Raw genomic sequence first — 20,410 nt, 5'->3', positions numbered from 1 at the left:
GAGGTTAAACTCCTAAGGGAATTGGAGTTTCCTTCATTAAACAGTCAAAAATCACGACACAATTTCACAAACAGTGTCATCCTCACTCATTCATCTTATACAACAATTAGGTGTAAGCCTCATATCTGAGGCTATTATATAAACAGCGTTATGGTAATGTGGCCGTATTGTCTCCCATGAGTTTCACAAAATTGTACCAAACGGACCAGTTCATAGCTGGATTCTTCACAGGTCTTTTCTACTTTCTCCAGAACATAAATGTTGTTCGGACCTCAAGTTCTGTGAGGTGGAAGAAACTCCTTTGTTCTCTATGAAAATTCACTCTGTCTCTATACTTTGGCCATGAGGAGATTAGCTCCTCCAGGAATTTACCTCTCTCTGACCACAGCAGCCTGGGGTTAGGAGACAGGGAGAGGGGGATGGGGCTTGCTGTACCCAAAGAGGGCAACATCATGACAATGCAAATAACTCAATATTTAAATTCATGCACTTCAAAATTAATTTTGTCCCAGAAGCATTTAACTGCAGGGCACTCCCACATCATACGAAGGAATGTGATATAGAAACCAGTCATTTTGGGGTAATTGATCAATTCCATCATTGGAGAAGTTGCCTGATAATGTGTCTTTTCAAATCTTGGAATGTTCTCACCATTACTGTCCATGATATTGGCAAGGGTACAGGTTCCACATTTGGGGGGACGGGGGAAAGAGATGCAAAAGGATGCCTTCCAGATTGCAAGGAATTGTGAAATAGTGGAGAATGGGTATGCCATTTTGATTCCCAGTTGTATTGTTTTAAAATATTGCGGCAAATTAGAAATTGTGAGAAATAATAAGACCAACGCGTAGTTTACGTTGTTTAAACGATATCATTGAAGGCCACCTCTTCCAGGGCAATAGGAGGCACCATAATGCTCTCTATACTCAGCCAGAGGTCAGAAGAATCATGTCTAAACCAATTTAGGATGGGGCGAAATGCTAGTGCCTGGAAATACAATTTAAAGTTTGGTATGGGTGGTCCTCCTACGTCTTTCCCGCTTTGCAAGTTTAATTTTATCTGGGCTCATTTACCTTGCCATATAAATTTTGAGACCGCACTATGGATTTTATCCCAATAGCCAGAAGGTGGATACAAGGGAAGCATTGAACTACCGAAATTCAGCCAATCTCTTCTTAACAATGATTTAAGGAATCCAAATAAATTGTTAAAAGCCACCCACGGACCCCTCCACGCCCACCCCAATGGCCAGAATACAGTATTGGTTCTCTATGGTTGACAAGTAGTATGAAGCTGCTGCTTGGAGTTTTGTTCATTCATATCATGTAATGTATTCTCAGTGAATTTGGTGACGTTTTTTTTCCCCCCGTTTAGAGAAATTAGCCACTTGTCGCTTGCATTTTTCCCCCATAATTTAATGTAAAAAGCACCAGGTTTTGCCAACTAAATGCAGCTGTTCCTGCTACTGCCACACTATTTTATCTATTTTGCTTGTCTCTTGTGTTTATCAAATGGATTCCAACATGTTTTGGGTAGAAAACCAATAGCTTTTGCTCATGATAATAAATCTATAGTTAATCCTCAAGTCAAACCAGTCCTCCATGAAAGCAATTGTTTGTCTTTCTCTTAGCAACCTAATGCTTCAACCCAACTCTCCTTGAACAAATGGCAAGGCTCTGAGATGGCTATCCCTATGGTGAAATTATCATTTATCATGTGACAACCCTAATCAAATATTACAAGTATAAACCATTGTATGGTAGGTATGTTTTTCAATAAAAATATTCAAATATATCTCTGTGTTGTGTGATTGGTGACATTTACCATCAACCCAACCCAACCCAATACCTTTGTAAAAAACTGTGTGTTTGGGACTTGTACCATTGAAGACCATTAGACCATAACATTGAAACGATTTAGAACTTCTGTAGCCTAATGGTTTGCTTGTTCACCAGGAATGGTCTAACTAATCCAAACATTTTATTGAAGGGAATAAACCACACACACAGACCGTTTCCTGGACATGGATGAAGTTTATGAGAAGGACAAAGTTAATTGCTTTCATGGAGGACTGGCTTGACATGTGAGGATGACCACCCAATTTATTTTAATCATTAGCAAAGGCTATTGGTGTTCTACCCAAAGTTGCAAAGAAAATGTTGTGACCCCATTTTTAACAAACATTTTGAGACCAGCAAAATGGATAAAAGGGTGTTGTGGGATCTAGTGGGCAACTTCAATAGCAAAAAAACAACCTTCCCCCATATTCACAGTGAATACATTACATAGTATGAAACAAGCATTTCCCTACACCCGCTTAACACGTGTATGTGACCAATGAAATTTGATTTGATACACCAAGCCGCAGCTTCATATTACTTGTCAAACAGGACACTGATGCTGTATACTGGCTGTTTGGGTGGGCTTGGTGTAGGGGGTCCGTGGGCAGCTATTGGGTGGGCTTGGTGTAGGGGGTCCGTGGGCAGCTATTGGGTGGGCTTGGTGTAGGGGGTCCGTGGGCAGCTATTGGGTGGGCTTGGTGTAGGGGGTCCGTGGGCAGCTATTGGGTGGGCTTGGTGTAGGGGGTCCGTGGGCAGCTATTGGGTGGGCTTGGTGTAGGGGGTCCGTGGGCAGCTATTGGGTGGGCTTGGTGTAGGGGGTCCGTGGGCAGCTATTGACAACTCATGTCTTACTCATTGTTGAAGAAGTTTTGTCCAAATCGGATGATGGGTATTATTATATTAATCAAATTAAAATGGCCAGTTTGGGTGCAATCAATTAGCTTATTTTCTCAGAGATCAAATGAAATTGAACAAAATAACATTACAGGAATGCTTATCTTATGTTTCTAACTACAGAAATTATTTCAGAAAAATCTGAGATGGTTGGTGCCGAAATCCTTTCTTTTGCTTTTTGAGGCTGAACATATAATGTATGCTGGAACGACCCGTATACAAGATAGGCTATGTGTAATTGATCCTGATTGTATCCATAAAATGGAGATTATAAGAGAGCAGGAGAAACGGGCATCATTGTGGACAGGTCTGCTAATCTATGGTTCCTGGAAAGTTATTACAGTACAGCATCTCTGTTAAACTCTTACACTCTTGTCAATCTGTCTCCCTCTTATGCCTGATGGGTTTATGGTATGTTTTGACACATTTAGTTAGTTTGCGTGTCTGTGTGTTTGACCTACAGTTGTAGTCGGAAGTTTACATACACCATAGCCAAATACATTTAAACTCAGTTTTTCACAATTCCTGACATTTAATCCTGTCTTAGGTCCGTTAGGATCACTACTTTATTTTAAGAATGTAAAATGTCAGAATAATAGTAGAGTGATTTATTTCCGCTTTTATTTCTTTCATCACCATTCCCAGTGGGTCAGAAGTTTACATTCACTCAATTAGTATTTGGTAGAATTTCTTTTAAATTTAACTTGGGTTAAACACGTTTTGGGTAGCCATCCACAAGCTTCCCACAGTAAGTTGGGTGAATTTTGGCCCATTCCTCCTGACAGAGCTGGTGTAACTGAGTCAGGTTGTAGGCCTCCTTGCTCAAACATGCTTTTTCAGTTCTGCCCGTTCCGCCCGTCAGGGCTTTGTGATGGCCACTCCAATGCCACAACATTGGAAGTATACTTGGGGTCATTGTCCATTTGGAAGACCCATTTGCGACCAAGCTTTAACTTTCTGACTGATGTCTTGAGATGTTGCTTCAATATATCCACATAATTTGTCCTCCCTCATGATGCCATCTATTTTGTGAAGTGCACCAGTCCCTCCTGCAGCGAATCACCCACACAACATGTTGCTACCACCCCCGTGCTTCATGGTTGGGATGGTGTTCTTTGGCTTGCAAGCCTCCCCCTTTTTCCTCCAAACATAAAGATGGTCATTATGGCCAAACAGTTCTATTTTTGTTTCATCAGACCAGAGGACATTTTGTCCAAGAAGTATGATCTTTGTGCAGTTGCAAATGTTGTCTTTATTTTATGGCGGTTTTGGAGCAGTGGCTTCTTCCTTACTGAGTGGCCTTTCAGGTTTTGTCAATATAGGACTTGTTTTACTGTGGATATAGATACTTTTTACCTGTTTCCTCCATCTTCACAAGGTCCTTTGCTGTTGTTCTGGGATTGATTTCAAGGCAAGCAACACTGAGGCATGCATGAGAGCATCAGCTGTTCCGGACAAATGTGATCACGCTCTCTGTAGCCAACGTGAGTAAGACCTTTAAACAGGTCAACATACACAAGGCTGCGGGGCCAGACGGATTACCAGGACGTGTGCTCTGGGCATGTGCTGACCAACTGGCAGGTGTCTCACTGACATTTTCAACATGTCCCTGATTTGAGTCACCATAGTCCCTGTGCCCAAGAACACGAAGGAAACCTGCCTAAATGACTACAGACCCGTAGCACTCACGTCCGTAGCCATGAAGTGCTTTGAAAGGCTGGTAATGGCTCACATCAACAACATTATTCCAGAAACCCTAGACCCACTCCAATTTGCATACTGCCCAAACAGATCCACAGATGATGCAATCTCTATTGCACTCCACACTGCCCTTTCCCACCTGGACAAAAGCAACACCTATGTGAGAATGCTGTTCATTGACTACAGCTCAGCATTCAACACCATAGTACCCTCAAAGTTCATCACCAAGCTAAGGATCCTGGGACTAAACACCTCCCTCTGCAACTGGATCCTGGACTTCCTGACAGGCCGCGGCCAGGTGGTGAGGGTAGGTAGCACCACGTCTGCCACGCTGATCCTCAACACTGGAGCTCTCCAGGGGTGCGTGCTCAGTCCCCTCCTGTACTCCAGGTTCACCCACAACTGCATGGCCAGGCACAACTCCAACACCATCATTTAAGTTTGCTGACGACACAACAGTGGTATGCAGTGGTCGCCGACAACGATGAGACAGCCTATAGGGAGGAGGTCAGAGACCTGGCCGGGTGGTGCCCGAATAACAACCTATCACTCAACGTAACGAAGACTAAGGAGATGATTGTTGCCTACAGGAAAAGGAGCACCTAGCACGTTCCCATTCTCATCAACGGGGCTGTAGTGGAGCAGGTTGAGAGCTTCAAATTCCTCACATCAACAACAAACTAGATTGGTCCAAACACACCAAGACAGTCGTGAAGAGAGCACGACAAAGCCTATTCCCCCTCAGGAAACTAAAAAAGATTTGGCATGGGTCCTGAGATCCTCAAAAGGTTATACAGCTGCAACATTGAGAGCATCCTGACCGGTTGCATCACTGCCTGGAACTATAATGGCTCGGCCTGAGACCACAAGGCATTACAGAGGGTAGTGCGTACAGCCCAGTACATCACTGGGGCAAAGCTGCCTGCCATCCAGGACCTCTACACCAGGCGGTGTCAGAGGAAGGCCCTAAGAATTATCAAAGACCCCAAGCCACCTCAGTCATAGACGGTTCTCTCTACTACCGCATGGCAAGCGGTACCGGAGTACCAAGTCTAGGATGAAAAGGCTTCTCAACAGTTTTTACCCCCAAGCCATAAGACTCCTGAACATCTAACCAAATGGTTACCTGGACTATTTGCTTTGTGCCCCCCCGCCCCCAACCCAACCCCTCTCTTACGCTGCTGCTACTCTCTGTTTATCTTATATGCATAGTCACTTTAACTATACATTCATGTACATACTACCGAAATGGCCTGACCAACCAGTTCTCCCGCACATTGGCTAACAAGGCTATCTGCATTGTGTCCCACCACCGCCAACCCCTCATTTTACGCTTCTGCTACTCTGTTCATCATGTATACATAGTCACTTTAACGATAGCTACATGTACATACTACCTCAATAAGCCTGACTAACAGGTGTCTGTATGTAGCCTTGCTATCCTTTTTTTTCAGATGTCTTTTTACTGTTTTATTTCTTTACTTACCTACACACACACACACACACACCTTCATTTTCGCACCATTGGTTAGAGCCTGTAAGTAAGCATTTCACTGTAAGGTCTACTACACCTGTTGTTTTCGGCGCACATGACATATAAACTTTGATTTGCACTTTTCGCACCAAAGTGCGTTCATCTCTAAGAGACGGAACACGTCTTCTTCCTGAGTGGTATGACGGCTGCGTGGTCTCATGGTGTTTATACTTTCATACTATTGCTTGTACAGATGAATGTGGTACCTTCAGGTGTTTGGAAATTGCTCCCAAGGATGAATCAGACTTGTGGAGATCTACATTTTTTTTCTGAGGTCTTGGCTGATTTCTTTTGATTTTCCCATGATGTCAAACATAGAGGCACTGAGTTTGAAGATAGGCCTTGAAATACATCCACAAGTACACCTCCAATAGGCTAATTGACATCATTTGAGGCAATCGGAAGCTTCTAAAGCCATGATATAATTTTCTGGAATTTTCCAAGCTGTTTAAATGCACAGTCAACTTAGTGTATGTAAACTTCTGACCCACTGGAATTGTGATACAGTGAATTATAAGTGAAATAATCTGTCTATAAACAATTGTTGGAAAAATTACTTTTGTCATGCATAGTGTAGATGTCCTAACCGACTTGCCAAAACTATAGTTTGTTAACAAGATATTTGTGGCTTGGTTGAAAAATGAGTTTTAATGACTCCAACCTATGTAAACTTCCGACTTCAACTGTATGTGGAGGTGTGTTTTTCTTATGGTCTTTCCTGTGCTGTGTTCCAGATGAGAAGCCCGTTCAGGAGGAGGACTGGGTGGTGTGCCAGCACGCTGAATGCCCCGACCGTCGACGAGCCTCAAAGGTAATACTCATCCTGGGATGGGCCGGTCTGTTTGAAGGCACTATACCCCAAACCATGGTCAAATAAATCCATGGCAAGGAGAGCTCGGTGTGTAACTTTATTTAATTTGGCTTGTCTGTCCCTTTGGACAGAACTCTTAAGGCTACATGAGGTGCAGCTTGAGTCCATAAGACCCCCCCCCAAGTCCTTCCCCCCCCCCTTCACCGTAGCCAGACACTATTGAAGCTCTCTATGGTGGGGCCCCTGTTACATACAACATCATCAGAGAGGAGCAGGGAGACCCCTTTTCTTCTGTTAGGTGTTAAAAGGGTGTGAGACGTGAGGCTGTGTCTGGCCACTAGACTGTGAAATGAATTTGAATTTTTCCTTTGAAGCCTTTCTGAAAAGTGGACCATAGCCAGGCAGCCAGATGAACCAAAGCAGTGTTTGTATCCAAGCCTGGTTGCTCGCCCCCCCCCCCCCCCCCAAAAGTCCACGTCACTGTAGCCCTTTCTGTCTGTATTAGCTGTATTTTTCCCTCGGTATCTGTGACCGAGAGCAAGCAGCCCCTCCCTTTCACAAAAAATGGAAATAATGGACTGGAGTGAAAGAGGAGAAAATAAGAGAAGGGATGGAAAAGAGCACAAAGATGGAGGATGACGACGTCACAGCACACACAAATAATAGTTATAAATAAGGCCAGTTATAGAAGCATATTATACAAAAAGTAGAATAAAGTGAAGTCACAAGTAGAGCTTAACCTGCAGTAGCCTCCCAGTCGCTCAGCCTCTTCAGCTTCACATGTTATTGAGCAGATCCTCCTCCCCCTCCTTTCCCTGATAGATCAAAGCACCACTCTTCTCTTCCCACACTCATGTTATAACAGGCGACAAGGCTCTTCTTCTGCAGGCCTTTTAGGATTTGTTTTGTAAAAGTTGAGCAAGAGAAAAGCCATGTACACAGTGGTTAAAGTGTCTACATTTATGTATGTGTTGACCTGTGCACCGGGGGAGGCTGGGTGAAGTGTTTACATCATGTGTATGTGTTGACCTGTGGGGAGGGGAGGCTGGGTGAAGTGTTTACATCATGTGTGTGTTGGCCTGTGCACCGGGGGTGTCTACATCATGTGTATGTGTTGACCTGTGGGGAGGGGAGGCTGGGTGACGTGTCTACATCGTGTGTGTGTGTGTGTGTTGACCTGTGCACCGGGGGAGGCTGGGTGACGTGTCTACATCATGTGTATGTGTTGACCTGTGGGGAGGGGAGGCTGGGTGACGTGTCTACATCGTGTGTGTGTGTGTTGGCCTGTGCACCGGGGGAGGCTGGGTGACGTGTCTACATCGTGTGTGTGTGTTGACCTGTGCACCGGGGGAGGCTGGGTGACGTGTCTACATCGTGTGTGTGTGTCTCCGTGTGTGTGTGTTGACCTGTGCACCGGGGGAGGCTGGGTGAAGTGTCTACATCGTGTGTGTGTGTGTGTGTCTCCGTGTGTGTGTGTTGACCTGTGCACTGGGGGAGGCTGGGTGACGTGTCTACATCGTGTGTGTGTGTGTGTGTGTGTGTGTTGACCTGTGCACTGGGGGAGGCTGGGTGACGTGCCTACATCGTGTGTGTGTGTGTGTTGGCCTGTGCACCGGGGGAGGCTGGGTGAAGTGTCTACATCGTGTGTGTGTGTGTGTCTCCGTGTGTGTGTGTTGACCTGTGCACTGGGGGAGGCTGGGTGACGTGTCTACATCGTGTGTGTGTGTGTGTGTGTGTGTTGGCCTGTGCACCGGGGGAGGCTGGGTGAAGTGTCTACATCGTGTGTGTGTGTGTGTGTGTGTCTCCGTGTGTGTGTGTTGACCTGTGCACTGGGGGAGGCTGGGTGACGTGCCTACATCGTGTGTGTGTGTGTGTTGGCCTGTGCACCGGGGGAGGCTGGGTGAAGTGTCTACATCGTGTGTGTGTGTGTGTGTGTGTCTCCGTGTGTGTGTGTTGACCTGTGCACTGGGGGAGGCTGGGTGACGTGTGTGTGTGTGTGTGTGTTGGCCTGTGCACCGGGGGAGGCTGGGTGAAGTGTCTACATCGTGTGTGTGTGTGTGCGTGTGTGTGTGTTGACCTGTGCACTGGGGGAGGCTGGGTGACGTGCCTACATCGTGTGTGTGTGTGTGTGTGTCTCAGTGTGTGTGTGTGTTGACCTGTGCACTGGGGAGGCTGGGTGACGTGTCTACATCGTGTGTGTGTGTGTGTGTGTGTGTGTGTCTCCGTGTGTGTGTGTTGACCTGTGCACTGGGGGAGGCTGGGTGACGTGCCTACATCGTGTGTGTGTTGACCTGTGCACCGGGGGAGGCTGGGTGACGTGTCTACATCGTGTGTGTGTGTGTGTGTGTGTGTGTGTGTCTCCGTGTGTGTGTGTTGACCTGTGCACTGGGGGAGGCTGGGTGACGTGTGTGTGTGTGACCTGTGCACCGGGGGAGGCATCGTGTGTGTTGACCTGTGCACCGGGGGAGGCTGGGTGACGTGACATCGTGTGTGTGTGTTGACATGTGCGTGTGTGTGTGTGTGTGTGTGTTGACCTGTGCACCGGGGAGGCTGGGTGAAGTGTCTACATCGTGTGTGTGTGTGTGTGTGTGTGTGTGTGTGTGTGTGTGTAGACCTGTGCACCGGGGGAGGCTGGGTGAAGTGTTTACATCGTGTGTGTGTGTGTGTGTGTGTGTGTGTGTGTGTGTGTGTTGACCTGTGCACCGGGGGAGGCTGGGTGACGTGTCTACATCGTGTGTGTGTGTTGACCTGTGCACTGGGGGAGGCTGGGTGACGTGTCTACATCGTGTGTGTGTGTGTGTTGACCTGTGCACCGGGGGAGGCTGGGTGAAGTGTCTACATCATGTGTGTGTTGACCTGTGGGGAGGGGAGGCTGGTCGGACTGACACTACCTGTCTCCTTGGCTGAGGTCACGGGCTGACGTTATGTAAAGAGATTAGGATAAGGCCTGCTAGTTATGGGGAGGGGACTGGACTGGAATAGGAGGGGGAGTATTGAGAAGATGGCTGGGGGCTGGGGGGGAACAGCTCAGCCTTGTTCGCTTCTTTTTCTCTGACTTTTTCTGGCAGATTTCCATTGAATACCCTTAATTTGTCCAGTCAGCTGACAAAACTGTACCTGTCAGAGGATGGCACGGCAAAGCCTTGTTCCTTCACTTGTAAGCATTTCACTTTTTCCCCCCACACAAGTATTTATAAGGTATATAACAATTAGTTTAAAAATATATATTTTTGGGGTAAATAAATATATCCATACACGCATGCATGCATACATACACACATATATACATACACATACCTATTTAGACATACTTTTTAAAGAATATACCTTTATTATTATTCCCCCCAAACCCTACCACCGATCCCCCAATTGAAGTAAACGAATGAACACTGGCTTTTACCTTCAATTTATACACATTTTACAGGCAGTTTATTTTACAATAGATAGTTTTGTTTGTTTTTTAGTCCTTCCTCTTTTCTGATGTCCATCCAGTTTGATTTCTATGTGTAACTGTGCTATTTCACAAAAGTTCTGAACATATAAACATTTTACAGATCCTGTATGTTTTACATGATTTATCTTGCTGTTAGTCCCACCCTTCAGCTCCATTCAACCTCTCCCATCTATCTCTAAACATCAACTATTTTGGATTTCTATTTGGCATATATTTTTCGATTGTGCTATAATGCTTCACAAACGAATTGAACCTTTCTATTCTCATAGCTTCTACAGATTGTAAATTAAAAATAAACATTTTTGCTAAAATAATGATTATATTATTGATTGATTGACTATGGCTTTTCAAATCACCCAGTATTGCTATCTGCAGCGTTAGTTTTAGGCAAATGTTGCAATTCTTCAGCCATTCCTGTACCTGTGACCAAAAACGAGCTTCATATGGACAATACCAAAATAAATGATCTAATGACTCTGCCTCGTCACAGCAGAATCTGCAGAGCTGGGAAGATTGTAATCCCTCATATATACACTGCTCAAAAAAATAAAGGGAACACTTAAACTTCACAATGTAACTCCAAGTCAATCACACTTCTGTGAAATCAAACTGTCCACTTAGGAAGCAACACTGATTGACAATAAATTTCACATGCTGTTGTGCAAATAGAATAGATAACAGGTGGAACTTGTAGGCATTTAGCAAGACACTCCCAATAAAGGAGTGGTTCTGCAGGTGGGGACCACAGACCACTTCTCAGTTCCTATGCTTCCTGGCTGATGTTTTTGTCACTTTTGAATGCAGGCGGTGCTTTCACTCTAGTGGTAGCATGAGTCTACAACCCACACAAGTGGCTCAGGTAGTGCAGCTTATCCAGGATGGCACATCAATGCGAGATGTGGCAAGAAGGTTTGCATTTCTTTGGGGGGCCGCACAGCCCTCCATGTGCTCGCCAGAGGTAACCTGACTGCCATTAGGTACCGAGATGAGATTCTCAGACCCCTTGTGAGACCATATGCTGGTGCTGTTGGCCCTGGGTTCCTCCTAATGCAAGACAATGCTGGACCTCATGTGGCTGGAGTGTGTCAGCAGTTCCTGCAAGAGGAAGGCATTGATGCTATGTACTGGCCCGCCCCTTCCACAGACCTGAATCCAATTGAGCTTATCTGGGACATCATGTCTCGCTCCATCCACCAATGCCACGTTGCACCACAAGACTGTCCAGGAGTTGTCGGATGCTTTAGTCCAGGTCTGGGAGGAGATCCCTCAGGAGACCATCCGCCACCTCATCAGGAGCATGCCCAGGCGTTGTAGGGAGGTCATGCAGGCATGTGGAGGGCCACACACACTACTGAGCCTCATTTTGACTTGTTTTAAGGACATTATCAAAGTGGATCAGCCTGTAGGGTCGTTTTCCACTTTTAATTTTGAGTGTGACTCCAAATCCAGACCTCCATGGGTTGATAAATTATCAATGGAAATCAAATTTTTGTGTGATTTTATTTCTTATTAAAAGTATTTAATAAGAATATTTCATTCATTCAGATCTAGGATGTGTTATTTTAGTGTTCCCTTTATTTTTTTGAGCAGTGTATAACATTCTATTAGTTGCAAGAATTCTGTATAGTAAATTTGAAGTTTTGCATCCGGCGTTGTTTTGCGTATCAATTCATAAACCATGTGCAATTTATATGGCACAGCTGTAAGTTTTTGGTCCTTAAATGAAATTGATATGTTTTTATTTATCACACTTTTCTTTAACCATTTATGTTCTTTAATGCAGGGCCGACATAAAAGTTCCTTACTTTTTTTCCCCTTTTACTTGCCTCTTCCATTTTTGTGGTAATGCTGCAATTAATTGGTTGTAATTTTGGGTAGAGCAGACATTTCCATATGTCTGTGTTAGCTGCATGTGTGACATAACTCCACCAGTCCTATTTATGATATCATTCACAAAAATTATACCTTTTTTAAAAATGTCTTTGAAAAATAGTTTTTTTAATCAATTAGTATATTTGAATTTAACCACAATATTTGTTGTATTATTTGTTCTGTCTTTTCAGGTGGATTAAACTGAAATTGCAACCAACTTTCTAAGGTTTGTTTAAAAAATAAAGATATTTTGGAGATTTCCTTTTCAAACAATCGAAAGTGGGCAGGTGTAATCTGATTTAAAGGGGACAAGGCCCTTCTTGAACATAGGATGAGACATTCCTACCAATTTACTAGAGAACCAGTTTGGATTGTATTATAACTTTTGTATGACTGATGCCTTTAGTGAGAGGTCTACTGCTTTAGTATTTAATCATTTCTGCCCTCCGAAATCATATTCGTTATATAAATAGGCCCTTTTAATTTTATCTGGCTTGCCGTTCCAAATAAAATGGAATATTTTATGTTCATATGATTTAAAAAGCAGGACACTAGGTGTAGGCAAAACCATAAGCAAATATGTCAACTGTGATATGACTAAAGATTTAATTAGGGTGATTTTTCCACAAATAGACAGGTATTTTCCTTTCCATGGTAGCAAGATGTTATCTATTTTTGCTAACCTTCTATAAAAATTTATTTGAGTGAGAATTTCTATCTTTTGGGATTTGTATACTGAGTATGTCCACATCTCTGTCAGACCATTTTATTGGTAAACTACATGGTAATGTAAAATTAGCTTTTTTTGTAGTGGTCAAAAACGTAAAATATTTACTTATCATAATTTGGATTTAATCCAGAGAGAATAGCAAAAGTATCTAGATCCTCTGAGGATTTCACTGTTAGTCTACACCTGTTGTTTACCAAGCATGTGACAAATACAATTTGATTTGATTGTGCTTATGTTGTCTTCAGTTGGCAGACAGAGCAGCAGAGAAAGGACCATGAATCCAGTCTGTCTCCAGGCTGTGACAGGTCTGGTTTTAGACACCAGGGGTCACTAGTGAAGCATCCTCATCTCCTGCTATTCTCTCTTGTTTCCTCTTTAATGGCCTGTATTTCACAAGCATTTGAGACATGATTTAGAGCATTTTAAATATACACTTTGTATTATATCCAATGTGGTTTTAAATAAACTCGTCAAAGAAGCCATTTGACTTGCAACAGAAACATGACACTTTTTATGAGTATTTTAAGGAGTTTGAACTGAGCTGCTTCTAGCAACAATTCTATACACTGAAGTCTCTTTCCTCCTGTTATGTCTCCATTCTTGTTTGGTCTTTATAGCTCTGGCTTTTGGTCTCACTGCATACTGTAGTATTTGATTAGTTCCCTTCTGCAGTAACTCCGATCCTCAGGCATTGTGTCTGTTCCAGTTGCAGCATGAGCCCTGGCTGGCGTGGCGGAGTTGTGTTCACCTGTCCTGTTCACTGAATCAATCCAGGCTGTTCTGAGGTACTGGCAGTGCCTACTATAGCTGTCTACAAGTCGAGTCATCATCACATTATTCAACACTACCTGTACTGAGGTGAGCCTTAGATAACGCTTTAATGTGTTTCCATAGGGTTTGAACATAATTTGAACCTTGTTGTAGGTCTGTGACACCTCCCCTCGTTATTGTTACTACTTTTACTTTTGTTTATTTAGTAAATATTTTTTCAACTCTTATTTTCTTAACAGCATTTTTGGTTAAGGGCTTGTAAGCATTTCACGGTAAGGTCTACACCTGTTGTATTTGGCACGTGACAAAATAACATTTTTATTTATGAATGTTTTTCAGGCCAATAGCTAGGCCTTAGCCCTAAATTAATACTGAACCGACTGACTGCTGTTAAGCAGCCCCAGTAGCAGTCTTGTTACATACAGTAAGGAGATGAGGAGACCAGTCTGAGCTCGCTCTGGGACACAGGTCTCTCACATATACACCCCTCCCCCTCTCAGTCACTACGGGACAGGATCAGACAGGGCCCCTAAAGGTGTGGGTTCCCATGGCAACGTGCCCCACCTAGGACAAACAGCTGGAGGGAGGGAGAATGGATGGATGGAAGGGGAAGAGAGGTGGGGCAGAGGAAGAGAGGGAGAGACGTTTCAATCAGCTGATTGACTTATTTTCTTGCTCTTATTTTTTTTCCTAATTTCTTCTTTGTTTTGTTTCACTGGTATTCGTTTCACTTGGTGGGTTTCCATATTTCTTCCTGTCCCTTGTGTATCTATTTGATGACTACTTCTGAGGTTGTTTTCTATTGATGTAATATTATCCACGCGTTAAAGCTACTTACTAATGAAACAACCCCTGCAGCTGCCAGCAGAATTGATGATTTAAATCATTGTCAAAAGCCACTGTCAGCAATTCAACACTTCGATCTACACTGAGCATACCAAACTGGCACCTATGAACATATCCTGTTCAATGGCACTTATATCTTTTGTATTGCCCATTCACACTCTGAATGGCACACATACTGTACGCAATCCATGTCTCAAGGCTTAAACGGTCCCCCCCCCCCCCAGGTGACAACAATTAGGGAGCAGAGCTTTTACCTGGATTCAACTGGTCAGTCTGTCATGGAAAGGGCAGGTGTTCTTAATGTTTTGTACACTCAGTGTGTATATAGTGAGACTGAAACCCAGGAATTGAACCTCTATTTCCAGGTACAGCTTTCACTCTAAGTTTGGTGTAGTTCTCTAGGTTTGGTAAGTTAGTCACGTACAGAGGTGTTAAGCTGTCCGTACTGGGGTACCGTACATAATGATGCTTCCCTGGCCTGCTTGGCTCTCCTCAGGCAAGAGTCTGGCTGTAGGCTCATGGACGGATTAGAGGACTATTTAAAGCAGCTGTGCTCATCCCTTTAATGTTCATCCTGCCCTTTCTCCTTCTTTCTTTGTCTTTTTTTGTTCTGGGATAATGAGGAACACAGTCTGTTTGAAAAGGTCTTGGACCTGAGGGGATCAGCAAACACTGGAGCATGATTTATAGATGTACTCTGAGTAATGGGAAGTGGAATTATCTAGCACTGTGTGTGAGGGCATAAGCACGTGTGTGTGTATGTGCGTTTGCATGCATGTTGGCACGTGTGTGTGTGCGTGTGTGTGTGTATAGGCATACCCATGTGCAAACCCTTTCATATCCATTTGAAAGTAGCCCAATATTCTACGTGCTTAGAGTACTGTGTCCTGGCTGTCTCGGGCTGTTGATTTGTGAATACACACATACTTCTACCATCCCGTTGGTCACTCCGCTATGGTGATTCATATCACTTGGAGCATTAAAATGTCTGAGTACGTCACTCTTGATTGTCATCCGTATATTCCTCACAGCTTGTATTGGCGTTATATAACAAGCACCAAAATCGATATAGCTTAAGTAGACAAGTTAATGAGTCGAAATGAGAGAGCACAGTCTCCTAGGGGTTCCTGAGAAGGAAGGATGACCTCAGTTTCTGTGTAAGAGCCCAGAGGAAAGTGTTCCCTGTATGAGAAGTTAGATACTTTGTCCCTTATGGCACCCTATTCCCTATTTAGTGCACTACTTTTGACTACGGCCCATATGGGTATTTTCAAAAGTAGTGCACTACATAGGGAATAGGGTGCCAATTGGGACTAACTGCTGCTGGCATGGGTGGGCTCTGCTGTGGTGGGACTGTGATGTTAGACTCCCAAGCAGGATTTGGCCATTGGGATTGCAAGGCTAATGGTTTTTCAATGTGAAGTACATAGAGAAAGTTAAGTGCGGGGTCTTTGATATGCCTGTTTGATATGATATGACTGGCACTTCATCTTTACAGGGAAACCAATAACGCTAACGATAGCTTTTACATTAATTTCATCCCATTTTATTTTTTTACCGGACGTGATTTATGGAAATGTTTGGGGTAACAGAATTTAAGTATTTAAACGTCATAGGCTACATCTCACTTATGTGACACTGTAGTATGGTTGAATTGGCTGAGGACAGAAAAGCATTTGCTATCTAGGAAGTGATTTCATCCCATAAAGTGCAGGCTATAAGCTCCTCAATGACAAGAATAATAGTTAAGGTATTTCAAATGTGCTGTATCATATTTTGCACGCCAGTGGATTTACTACTTCAGGTAGCATTACTGTATGATAAGTGGATTATCTTAATCGTTGTTGTGTACATTATGGACACAGGCATGTACACAGAGGGCAATTTGGGTAAAGACTGGTGGAGGCTATAGCCAATCATGAAGCAGTGGCTGAAGTGCAACCTTGTACATCCGTACAGGATCATCCAGGATGAGTATAATAATAATTTATAGGCATACCTGTGTAGACTGAGGTTGTAAAGAGAGGCCTTTGCGGTCTGTTTTGGTAAAGGACAGTGTAGAGAAGGGTTGGGCAATCTCATTTTACCCTGCAAGGCAAAGCAGTTACACAGCTGATTCAACTAATGAAGTATTTATTGAAGACCGAGTAGTTGTATAGGTGTGTGTGATAAAGTTAAGCCCTAATGGGATAAATGGTGGGTCCCCCTGCTTGAGGTAAAGTCCCAGTGTTAGTCTGCAGCAGACCTAGAATCATAGTCAGCCTCAGAAACAAGCTACAACAAGCTTTTCACTCCACAGAACTCATTGCACAGTCATCACCTATGAGCCAATCACAGAGCTTGTTATACTGTACTTTTCCATGACTCTTTTGAAGTGGTCATAGTGAATGAAGGGGGTGTTTTCAAAGTAGTCCCAGGGACCATCAGAATACTGCTGAAAATATTTTTATCTCATTCTCAGTGACAGTGTCAGGTTTCTATTGAAGTGTGTTTTTCTTGAAATTCTTTAGAAAGTGACTAGAACTCTGACATCAGAAGTCAGGGATGGGCAACTTTGATTTTACATTTTAAAAATATATATTTTAACTTTTATTTAACTATGCAAGTCAGTTAAGAACACATTCTTATTTACAATGATGGCCTACCCGGGAACAGTGGGTTAACTGACTTGTTCAGGGGCAGAATGACAGATTTTTACCTTGTCAGCTCGGGGATTCGATTCGATCCATTTTAGAACTCATTTCATGCAATTCTACTCAGTTCAACATGGGGCAGAGAGGAAAATTAGCTGTTATTTTAATGTGATATGAGTGAGACTGACTAACAAAATCAATTGAGGCTCCATGGCCGGTAATTCGACCATGATAACAAGTTTATATAGCTGGCCACTAAACCAATTTAGTAATGTAAATGTTAGTCACTCAATTATCCATGTCAGCTATCTGTGACTGACATAACGAGGAAAAACTGCTGATGCACAACATTTTGAAAATGCACCTTGTGAATTCTACTATTCTAACCCCTTAAGAATTCAAATAACAGCTAATCAAGCTATGAAGACAGTTATCAGATTGAAATTAGTCTGCTGCTCTTCCTGGAGAGATTTACCTTGATTAGTAGTAGACTTGTGTACCAATGTCACATAAAATGTCATTGCAACGCAGAAAAGAAAAGAGATGGCCCTGTATGTCGGCGTATAGAAACTAAGCCTCAGACAATAACGTAGTGTGATGCGTGCCGATCGGTAAATGTCTTGTCAGGAAGGTATTCAGAGCCAGAAGGAGGTCCCCGTGACGATGGTGACGTCAACCCTAGGCCCCATGGGTCTCTTTGACAGGAAGCAGACGGCACAATAACAGGAAGAGGGCACCTGACCGACCGACACTCCAATGGAAATGGCCTTGGGCTGAAAGGGAGTCCGGGACAACCAATATAACTGCCTACTTCAAAGACTTTTAAAACGAGGCCCCCAGTGGCGAGATGATGGGTTGAAACAACATAAATCCAAATCCCTCCTCGCATGCAAGGCTCTACTCTTCTTCATGGCAAACCAAACTAAAAGCCTGTATAATTGTTGGTTTGGACTGATTTCTGAGGGAGGGAGTCTACAGGGTGGCTGAAGCTAATGAACTCTTTAAGAATGACTCTCTGTCTGTGTGACGGCCTGTCTGCTATCAAATCGGAGGAACAGTTCGCAAGATTGTCTCCCAAATCCAAAACATGTTATTATCGCGGATAAGATGAGTAATAGTAGGCAAATCTTTAAGTTGAATTTACTCACAAACGAAACTAACAACCCCTGGAACTTCCAACATAATTCATGATGAAATAATTAGGCAATATTTCTCCTTTTGTCACCCTTCGCGCTCTCTCTGTACTTTCTACATACCTTTCTTGCTCTCTTTTATCTCTTTTTGTTTTGATATGTGTCCATCTCATGAACTCTCCTTATGAGAATTTCTGGGCTTCTAGGTCAGGGAGGCTTTAATGCCAAGGTCAGGCATCAAGGGAAGGTCTCCTCTATACACAGTACACACTCCCCCTCTCCTCCCCAACAATGGCATTGCCACTAGAGACTAATCCTTCAGGGTAATTGCCTGACTGCCACTCCCTCTTTTTAAATATAGACTGCTGTAATTGAGGTTGGCAACAGGGGGTGGTGGGGCGGGCAGAGGGGTGGGCGGGGCACCAGTACTTTGACTTGTTTTGAACAGGTGAGATTAGAGGGAACAGAGGAGAGATGAGTTTGGCTTTCAAACCGAACAGAACAGACCCCTCCCCAAACTGTGCCTCTAGCCATGGAGTCCTGAATAGTTTTTCTGAGCTGGTTAATTGAGGACTTAAATGATGCTCATATAGTAGGCTTAGGTTTAATGACAAAACAGAGAGCAGTGTACTGGCCCATGTTTGTGGACAGGACAGTGCTGTAGACCCAGCGAAGACATGGGGATGAAGAAGGCGTATGGGAGGCTCCAAGGTTAAGATTATTCCAAAATCATGTCTTCAAGATTTGAAATCATATAAGAAACTGTTTATTTAATTTTTTTATCTGAAAATTAAACAAGTTCTTTTCTCCAACACTTCTCACACATTTCCTCCCATTGGTAAGAACTAATTTTACTACATAGGTGCAAACCACTAAACATCTCCCCCACTTATTTTCCTGTCAGTGCTTTTTAAAGCACATCTAATCCCTCCTCTGACCTTGTGACACAGAGGTCAGGAGTCAAACACAGGGACAAATTGGAGCTGAATACGGAGCAAGATAGACAAGGGTAGAGAGAACCATATAAATAGTGGGAATGCAGTTCTGGTAATTCCTTTTCTGTGACGTGAAGCAGTGACAAAGCTGACTAACTTATATTACAGGCTGGGGGGGGGGTTGATGGGTCAGCCCAGCGTGTGTGTGCTTGTAGGTCTCTGACCGGCTAGGCTGAGGCTGACAGTGGTGTAATGTGCTGAGGCTGACAGTGGTGGGCGGGTATCCTAAATACAGCAGAGGCAGCAGCGGCTCACATGCTCATTCTGGGTGATTCTTCACGAAACTAGAACAAAACAGGACCATTTTGCGGATTTTCATGAAATTGAATCCATAGAAGAGACCTTTGGAAGGATTGTTGACATATATTTGACATGTTGACATTTTGTATCTTAAAGTATCATTGAGAAACACTTTGGGAGGGGTCTGGTGGTCCTCCCCCAGAATATTTATGGGCATGTAATACATTTTTACACAAGCCAATATGTTGTCTCTATTTAGAAGAAAAGTAAGCAAAAATGCCCACAGTCATCAAGCTAGGTAAGAGATGATTATTAAATAAGTAATTAATAAGACTGAACTAGATCAAAAGTAATTAAATACTGTGTTGTACCTTTAACCAATAGCCTAACAAATTAACAACTCTGTATTTTCTCAAAATACTTTAAATTGATTTTGTTAAGAAATCCTCTCAAATTTGACAGCCCGAGCCGCCTACACGCCGGACCCCGACCAGTCTAGTCAATAACTCAACTCTCTCCCAACACATTTTCCTTAACAGTTCACACCTTATTTTTTTCATTCCCTAAGGGAAAGGTAAAAAACACAAGCACATATGGTGCCTTCGGAAAGTATTCAGACCCCTTGACTTTCTCCAGATTTTGTTATGTTACAGCCTTATTCTAAAATGGACTAAATACAAAGAAATCCTCAGCAATATACACACAATATCCCATAATGACAAAGGCAAAACAGGTTTTTAGAAATAGTTTAAAATGTATCAAAAATAAACAAACACCTTATTTACATATGTTTTCAGAACCTTTGCTATGAGACTAGAAATTGAGCACCGGTGCATCCTGTTTACATTGATCATGCTTGAAGTTTATACAACCTGATTGGAATCCACCTGTGGTCAATTGAATTGATTGGACATTATTTGGAAAGGCTCACACCTGTCTATATAAGGCCCCACAG

General features: G+C 43.3%; 1 protein-coding gene across 1 annotated transcript in view; it reads left to right on the top strand.

The window, feature by feature from the left end:
* Positions 1–20,410, top strand: part of plekhg5b (pleckstrin homology domain containing, family G (with RhoGef domain) member 5b) — a 118,967-nt gene that overhangs the window by 39,370 nt on the left and 59,187 nt on the right. Inside the window, exon 2 of the mRNA XM_064922406.1 lies at positions 6,705–6,781. Within this exon, the coding sequence (XP_064778478.1) occupies positions 6,705–6,781 (77 nt within the window). The remainder of the gene's footprint in view (positions 1–6,704; positions 6,782–20,410) is intronic.

The sequence above is a fragment of the Oncorhynchus masou genome, chromosome 18 (assembly GCF_036934945.1).
Source record: "Oncorhynchus masou masou isolate Uvic2021 chromosome 18, UVic_Omas_1.1, whole genome shotgun sequence".
Taxonomy (NCBI): domain Eukaryota; kingdom Metazoa; phylum Chordata; class Actinopteri; order Salmoniformes; family Salmonidae; genus Oncorhynchus; species Oncorhynchus masou.
Note: the sequence above shows the minus strand (reverse complement) of the source record. Positions and strands in the feature narration are given on the sequence as shown.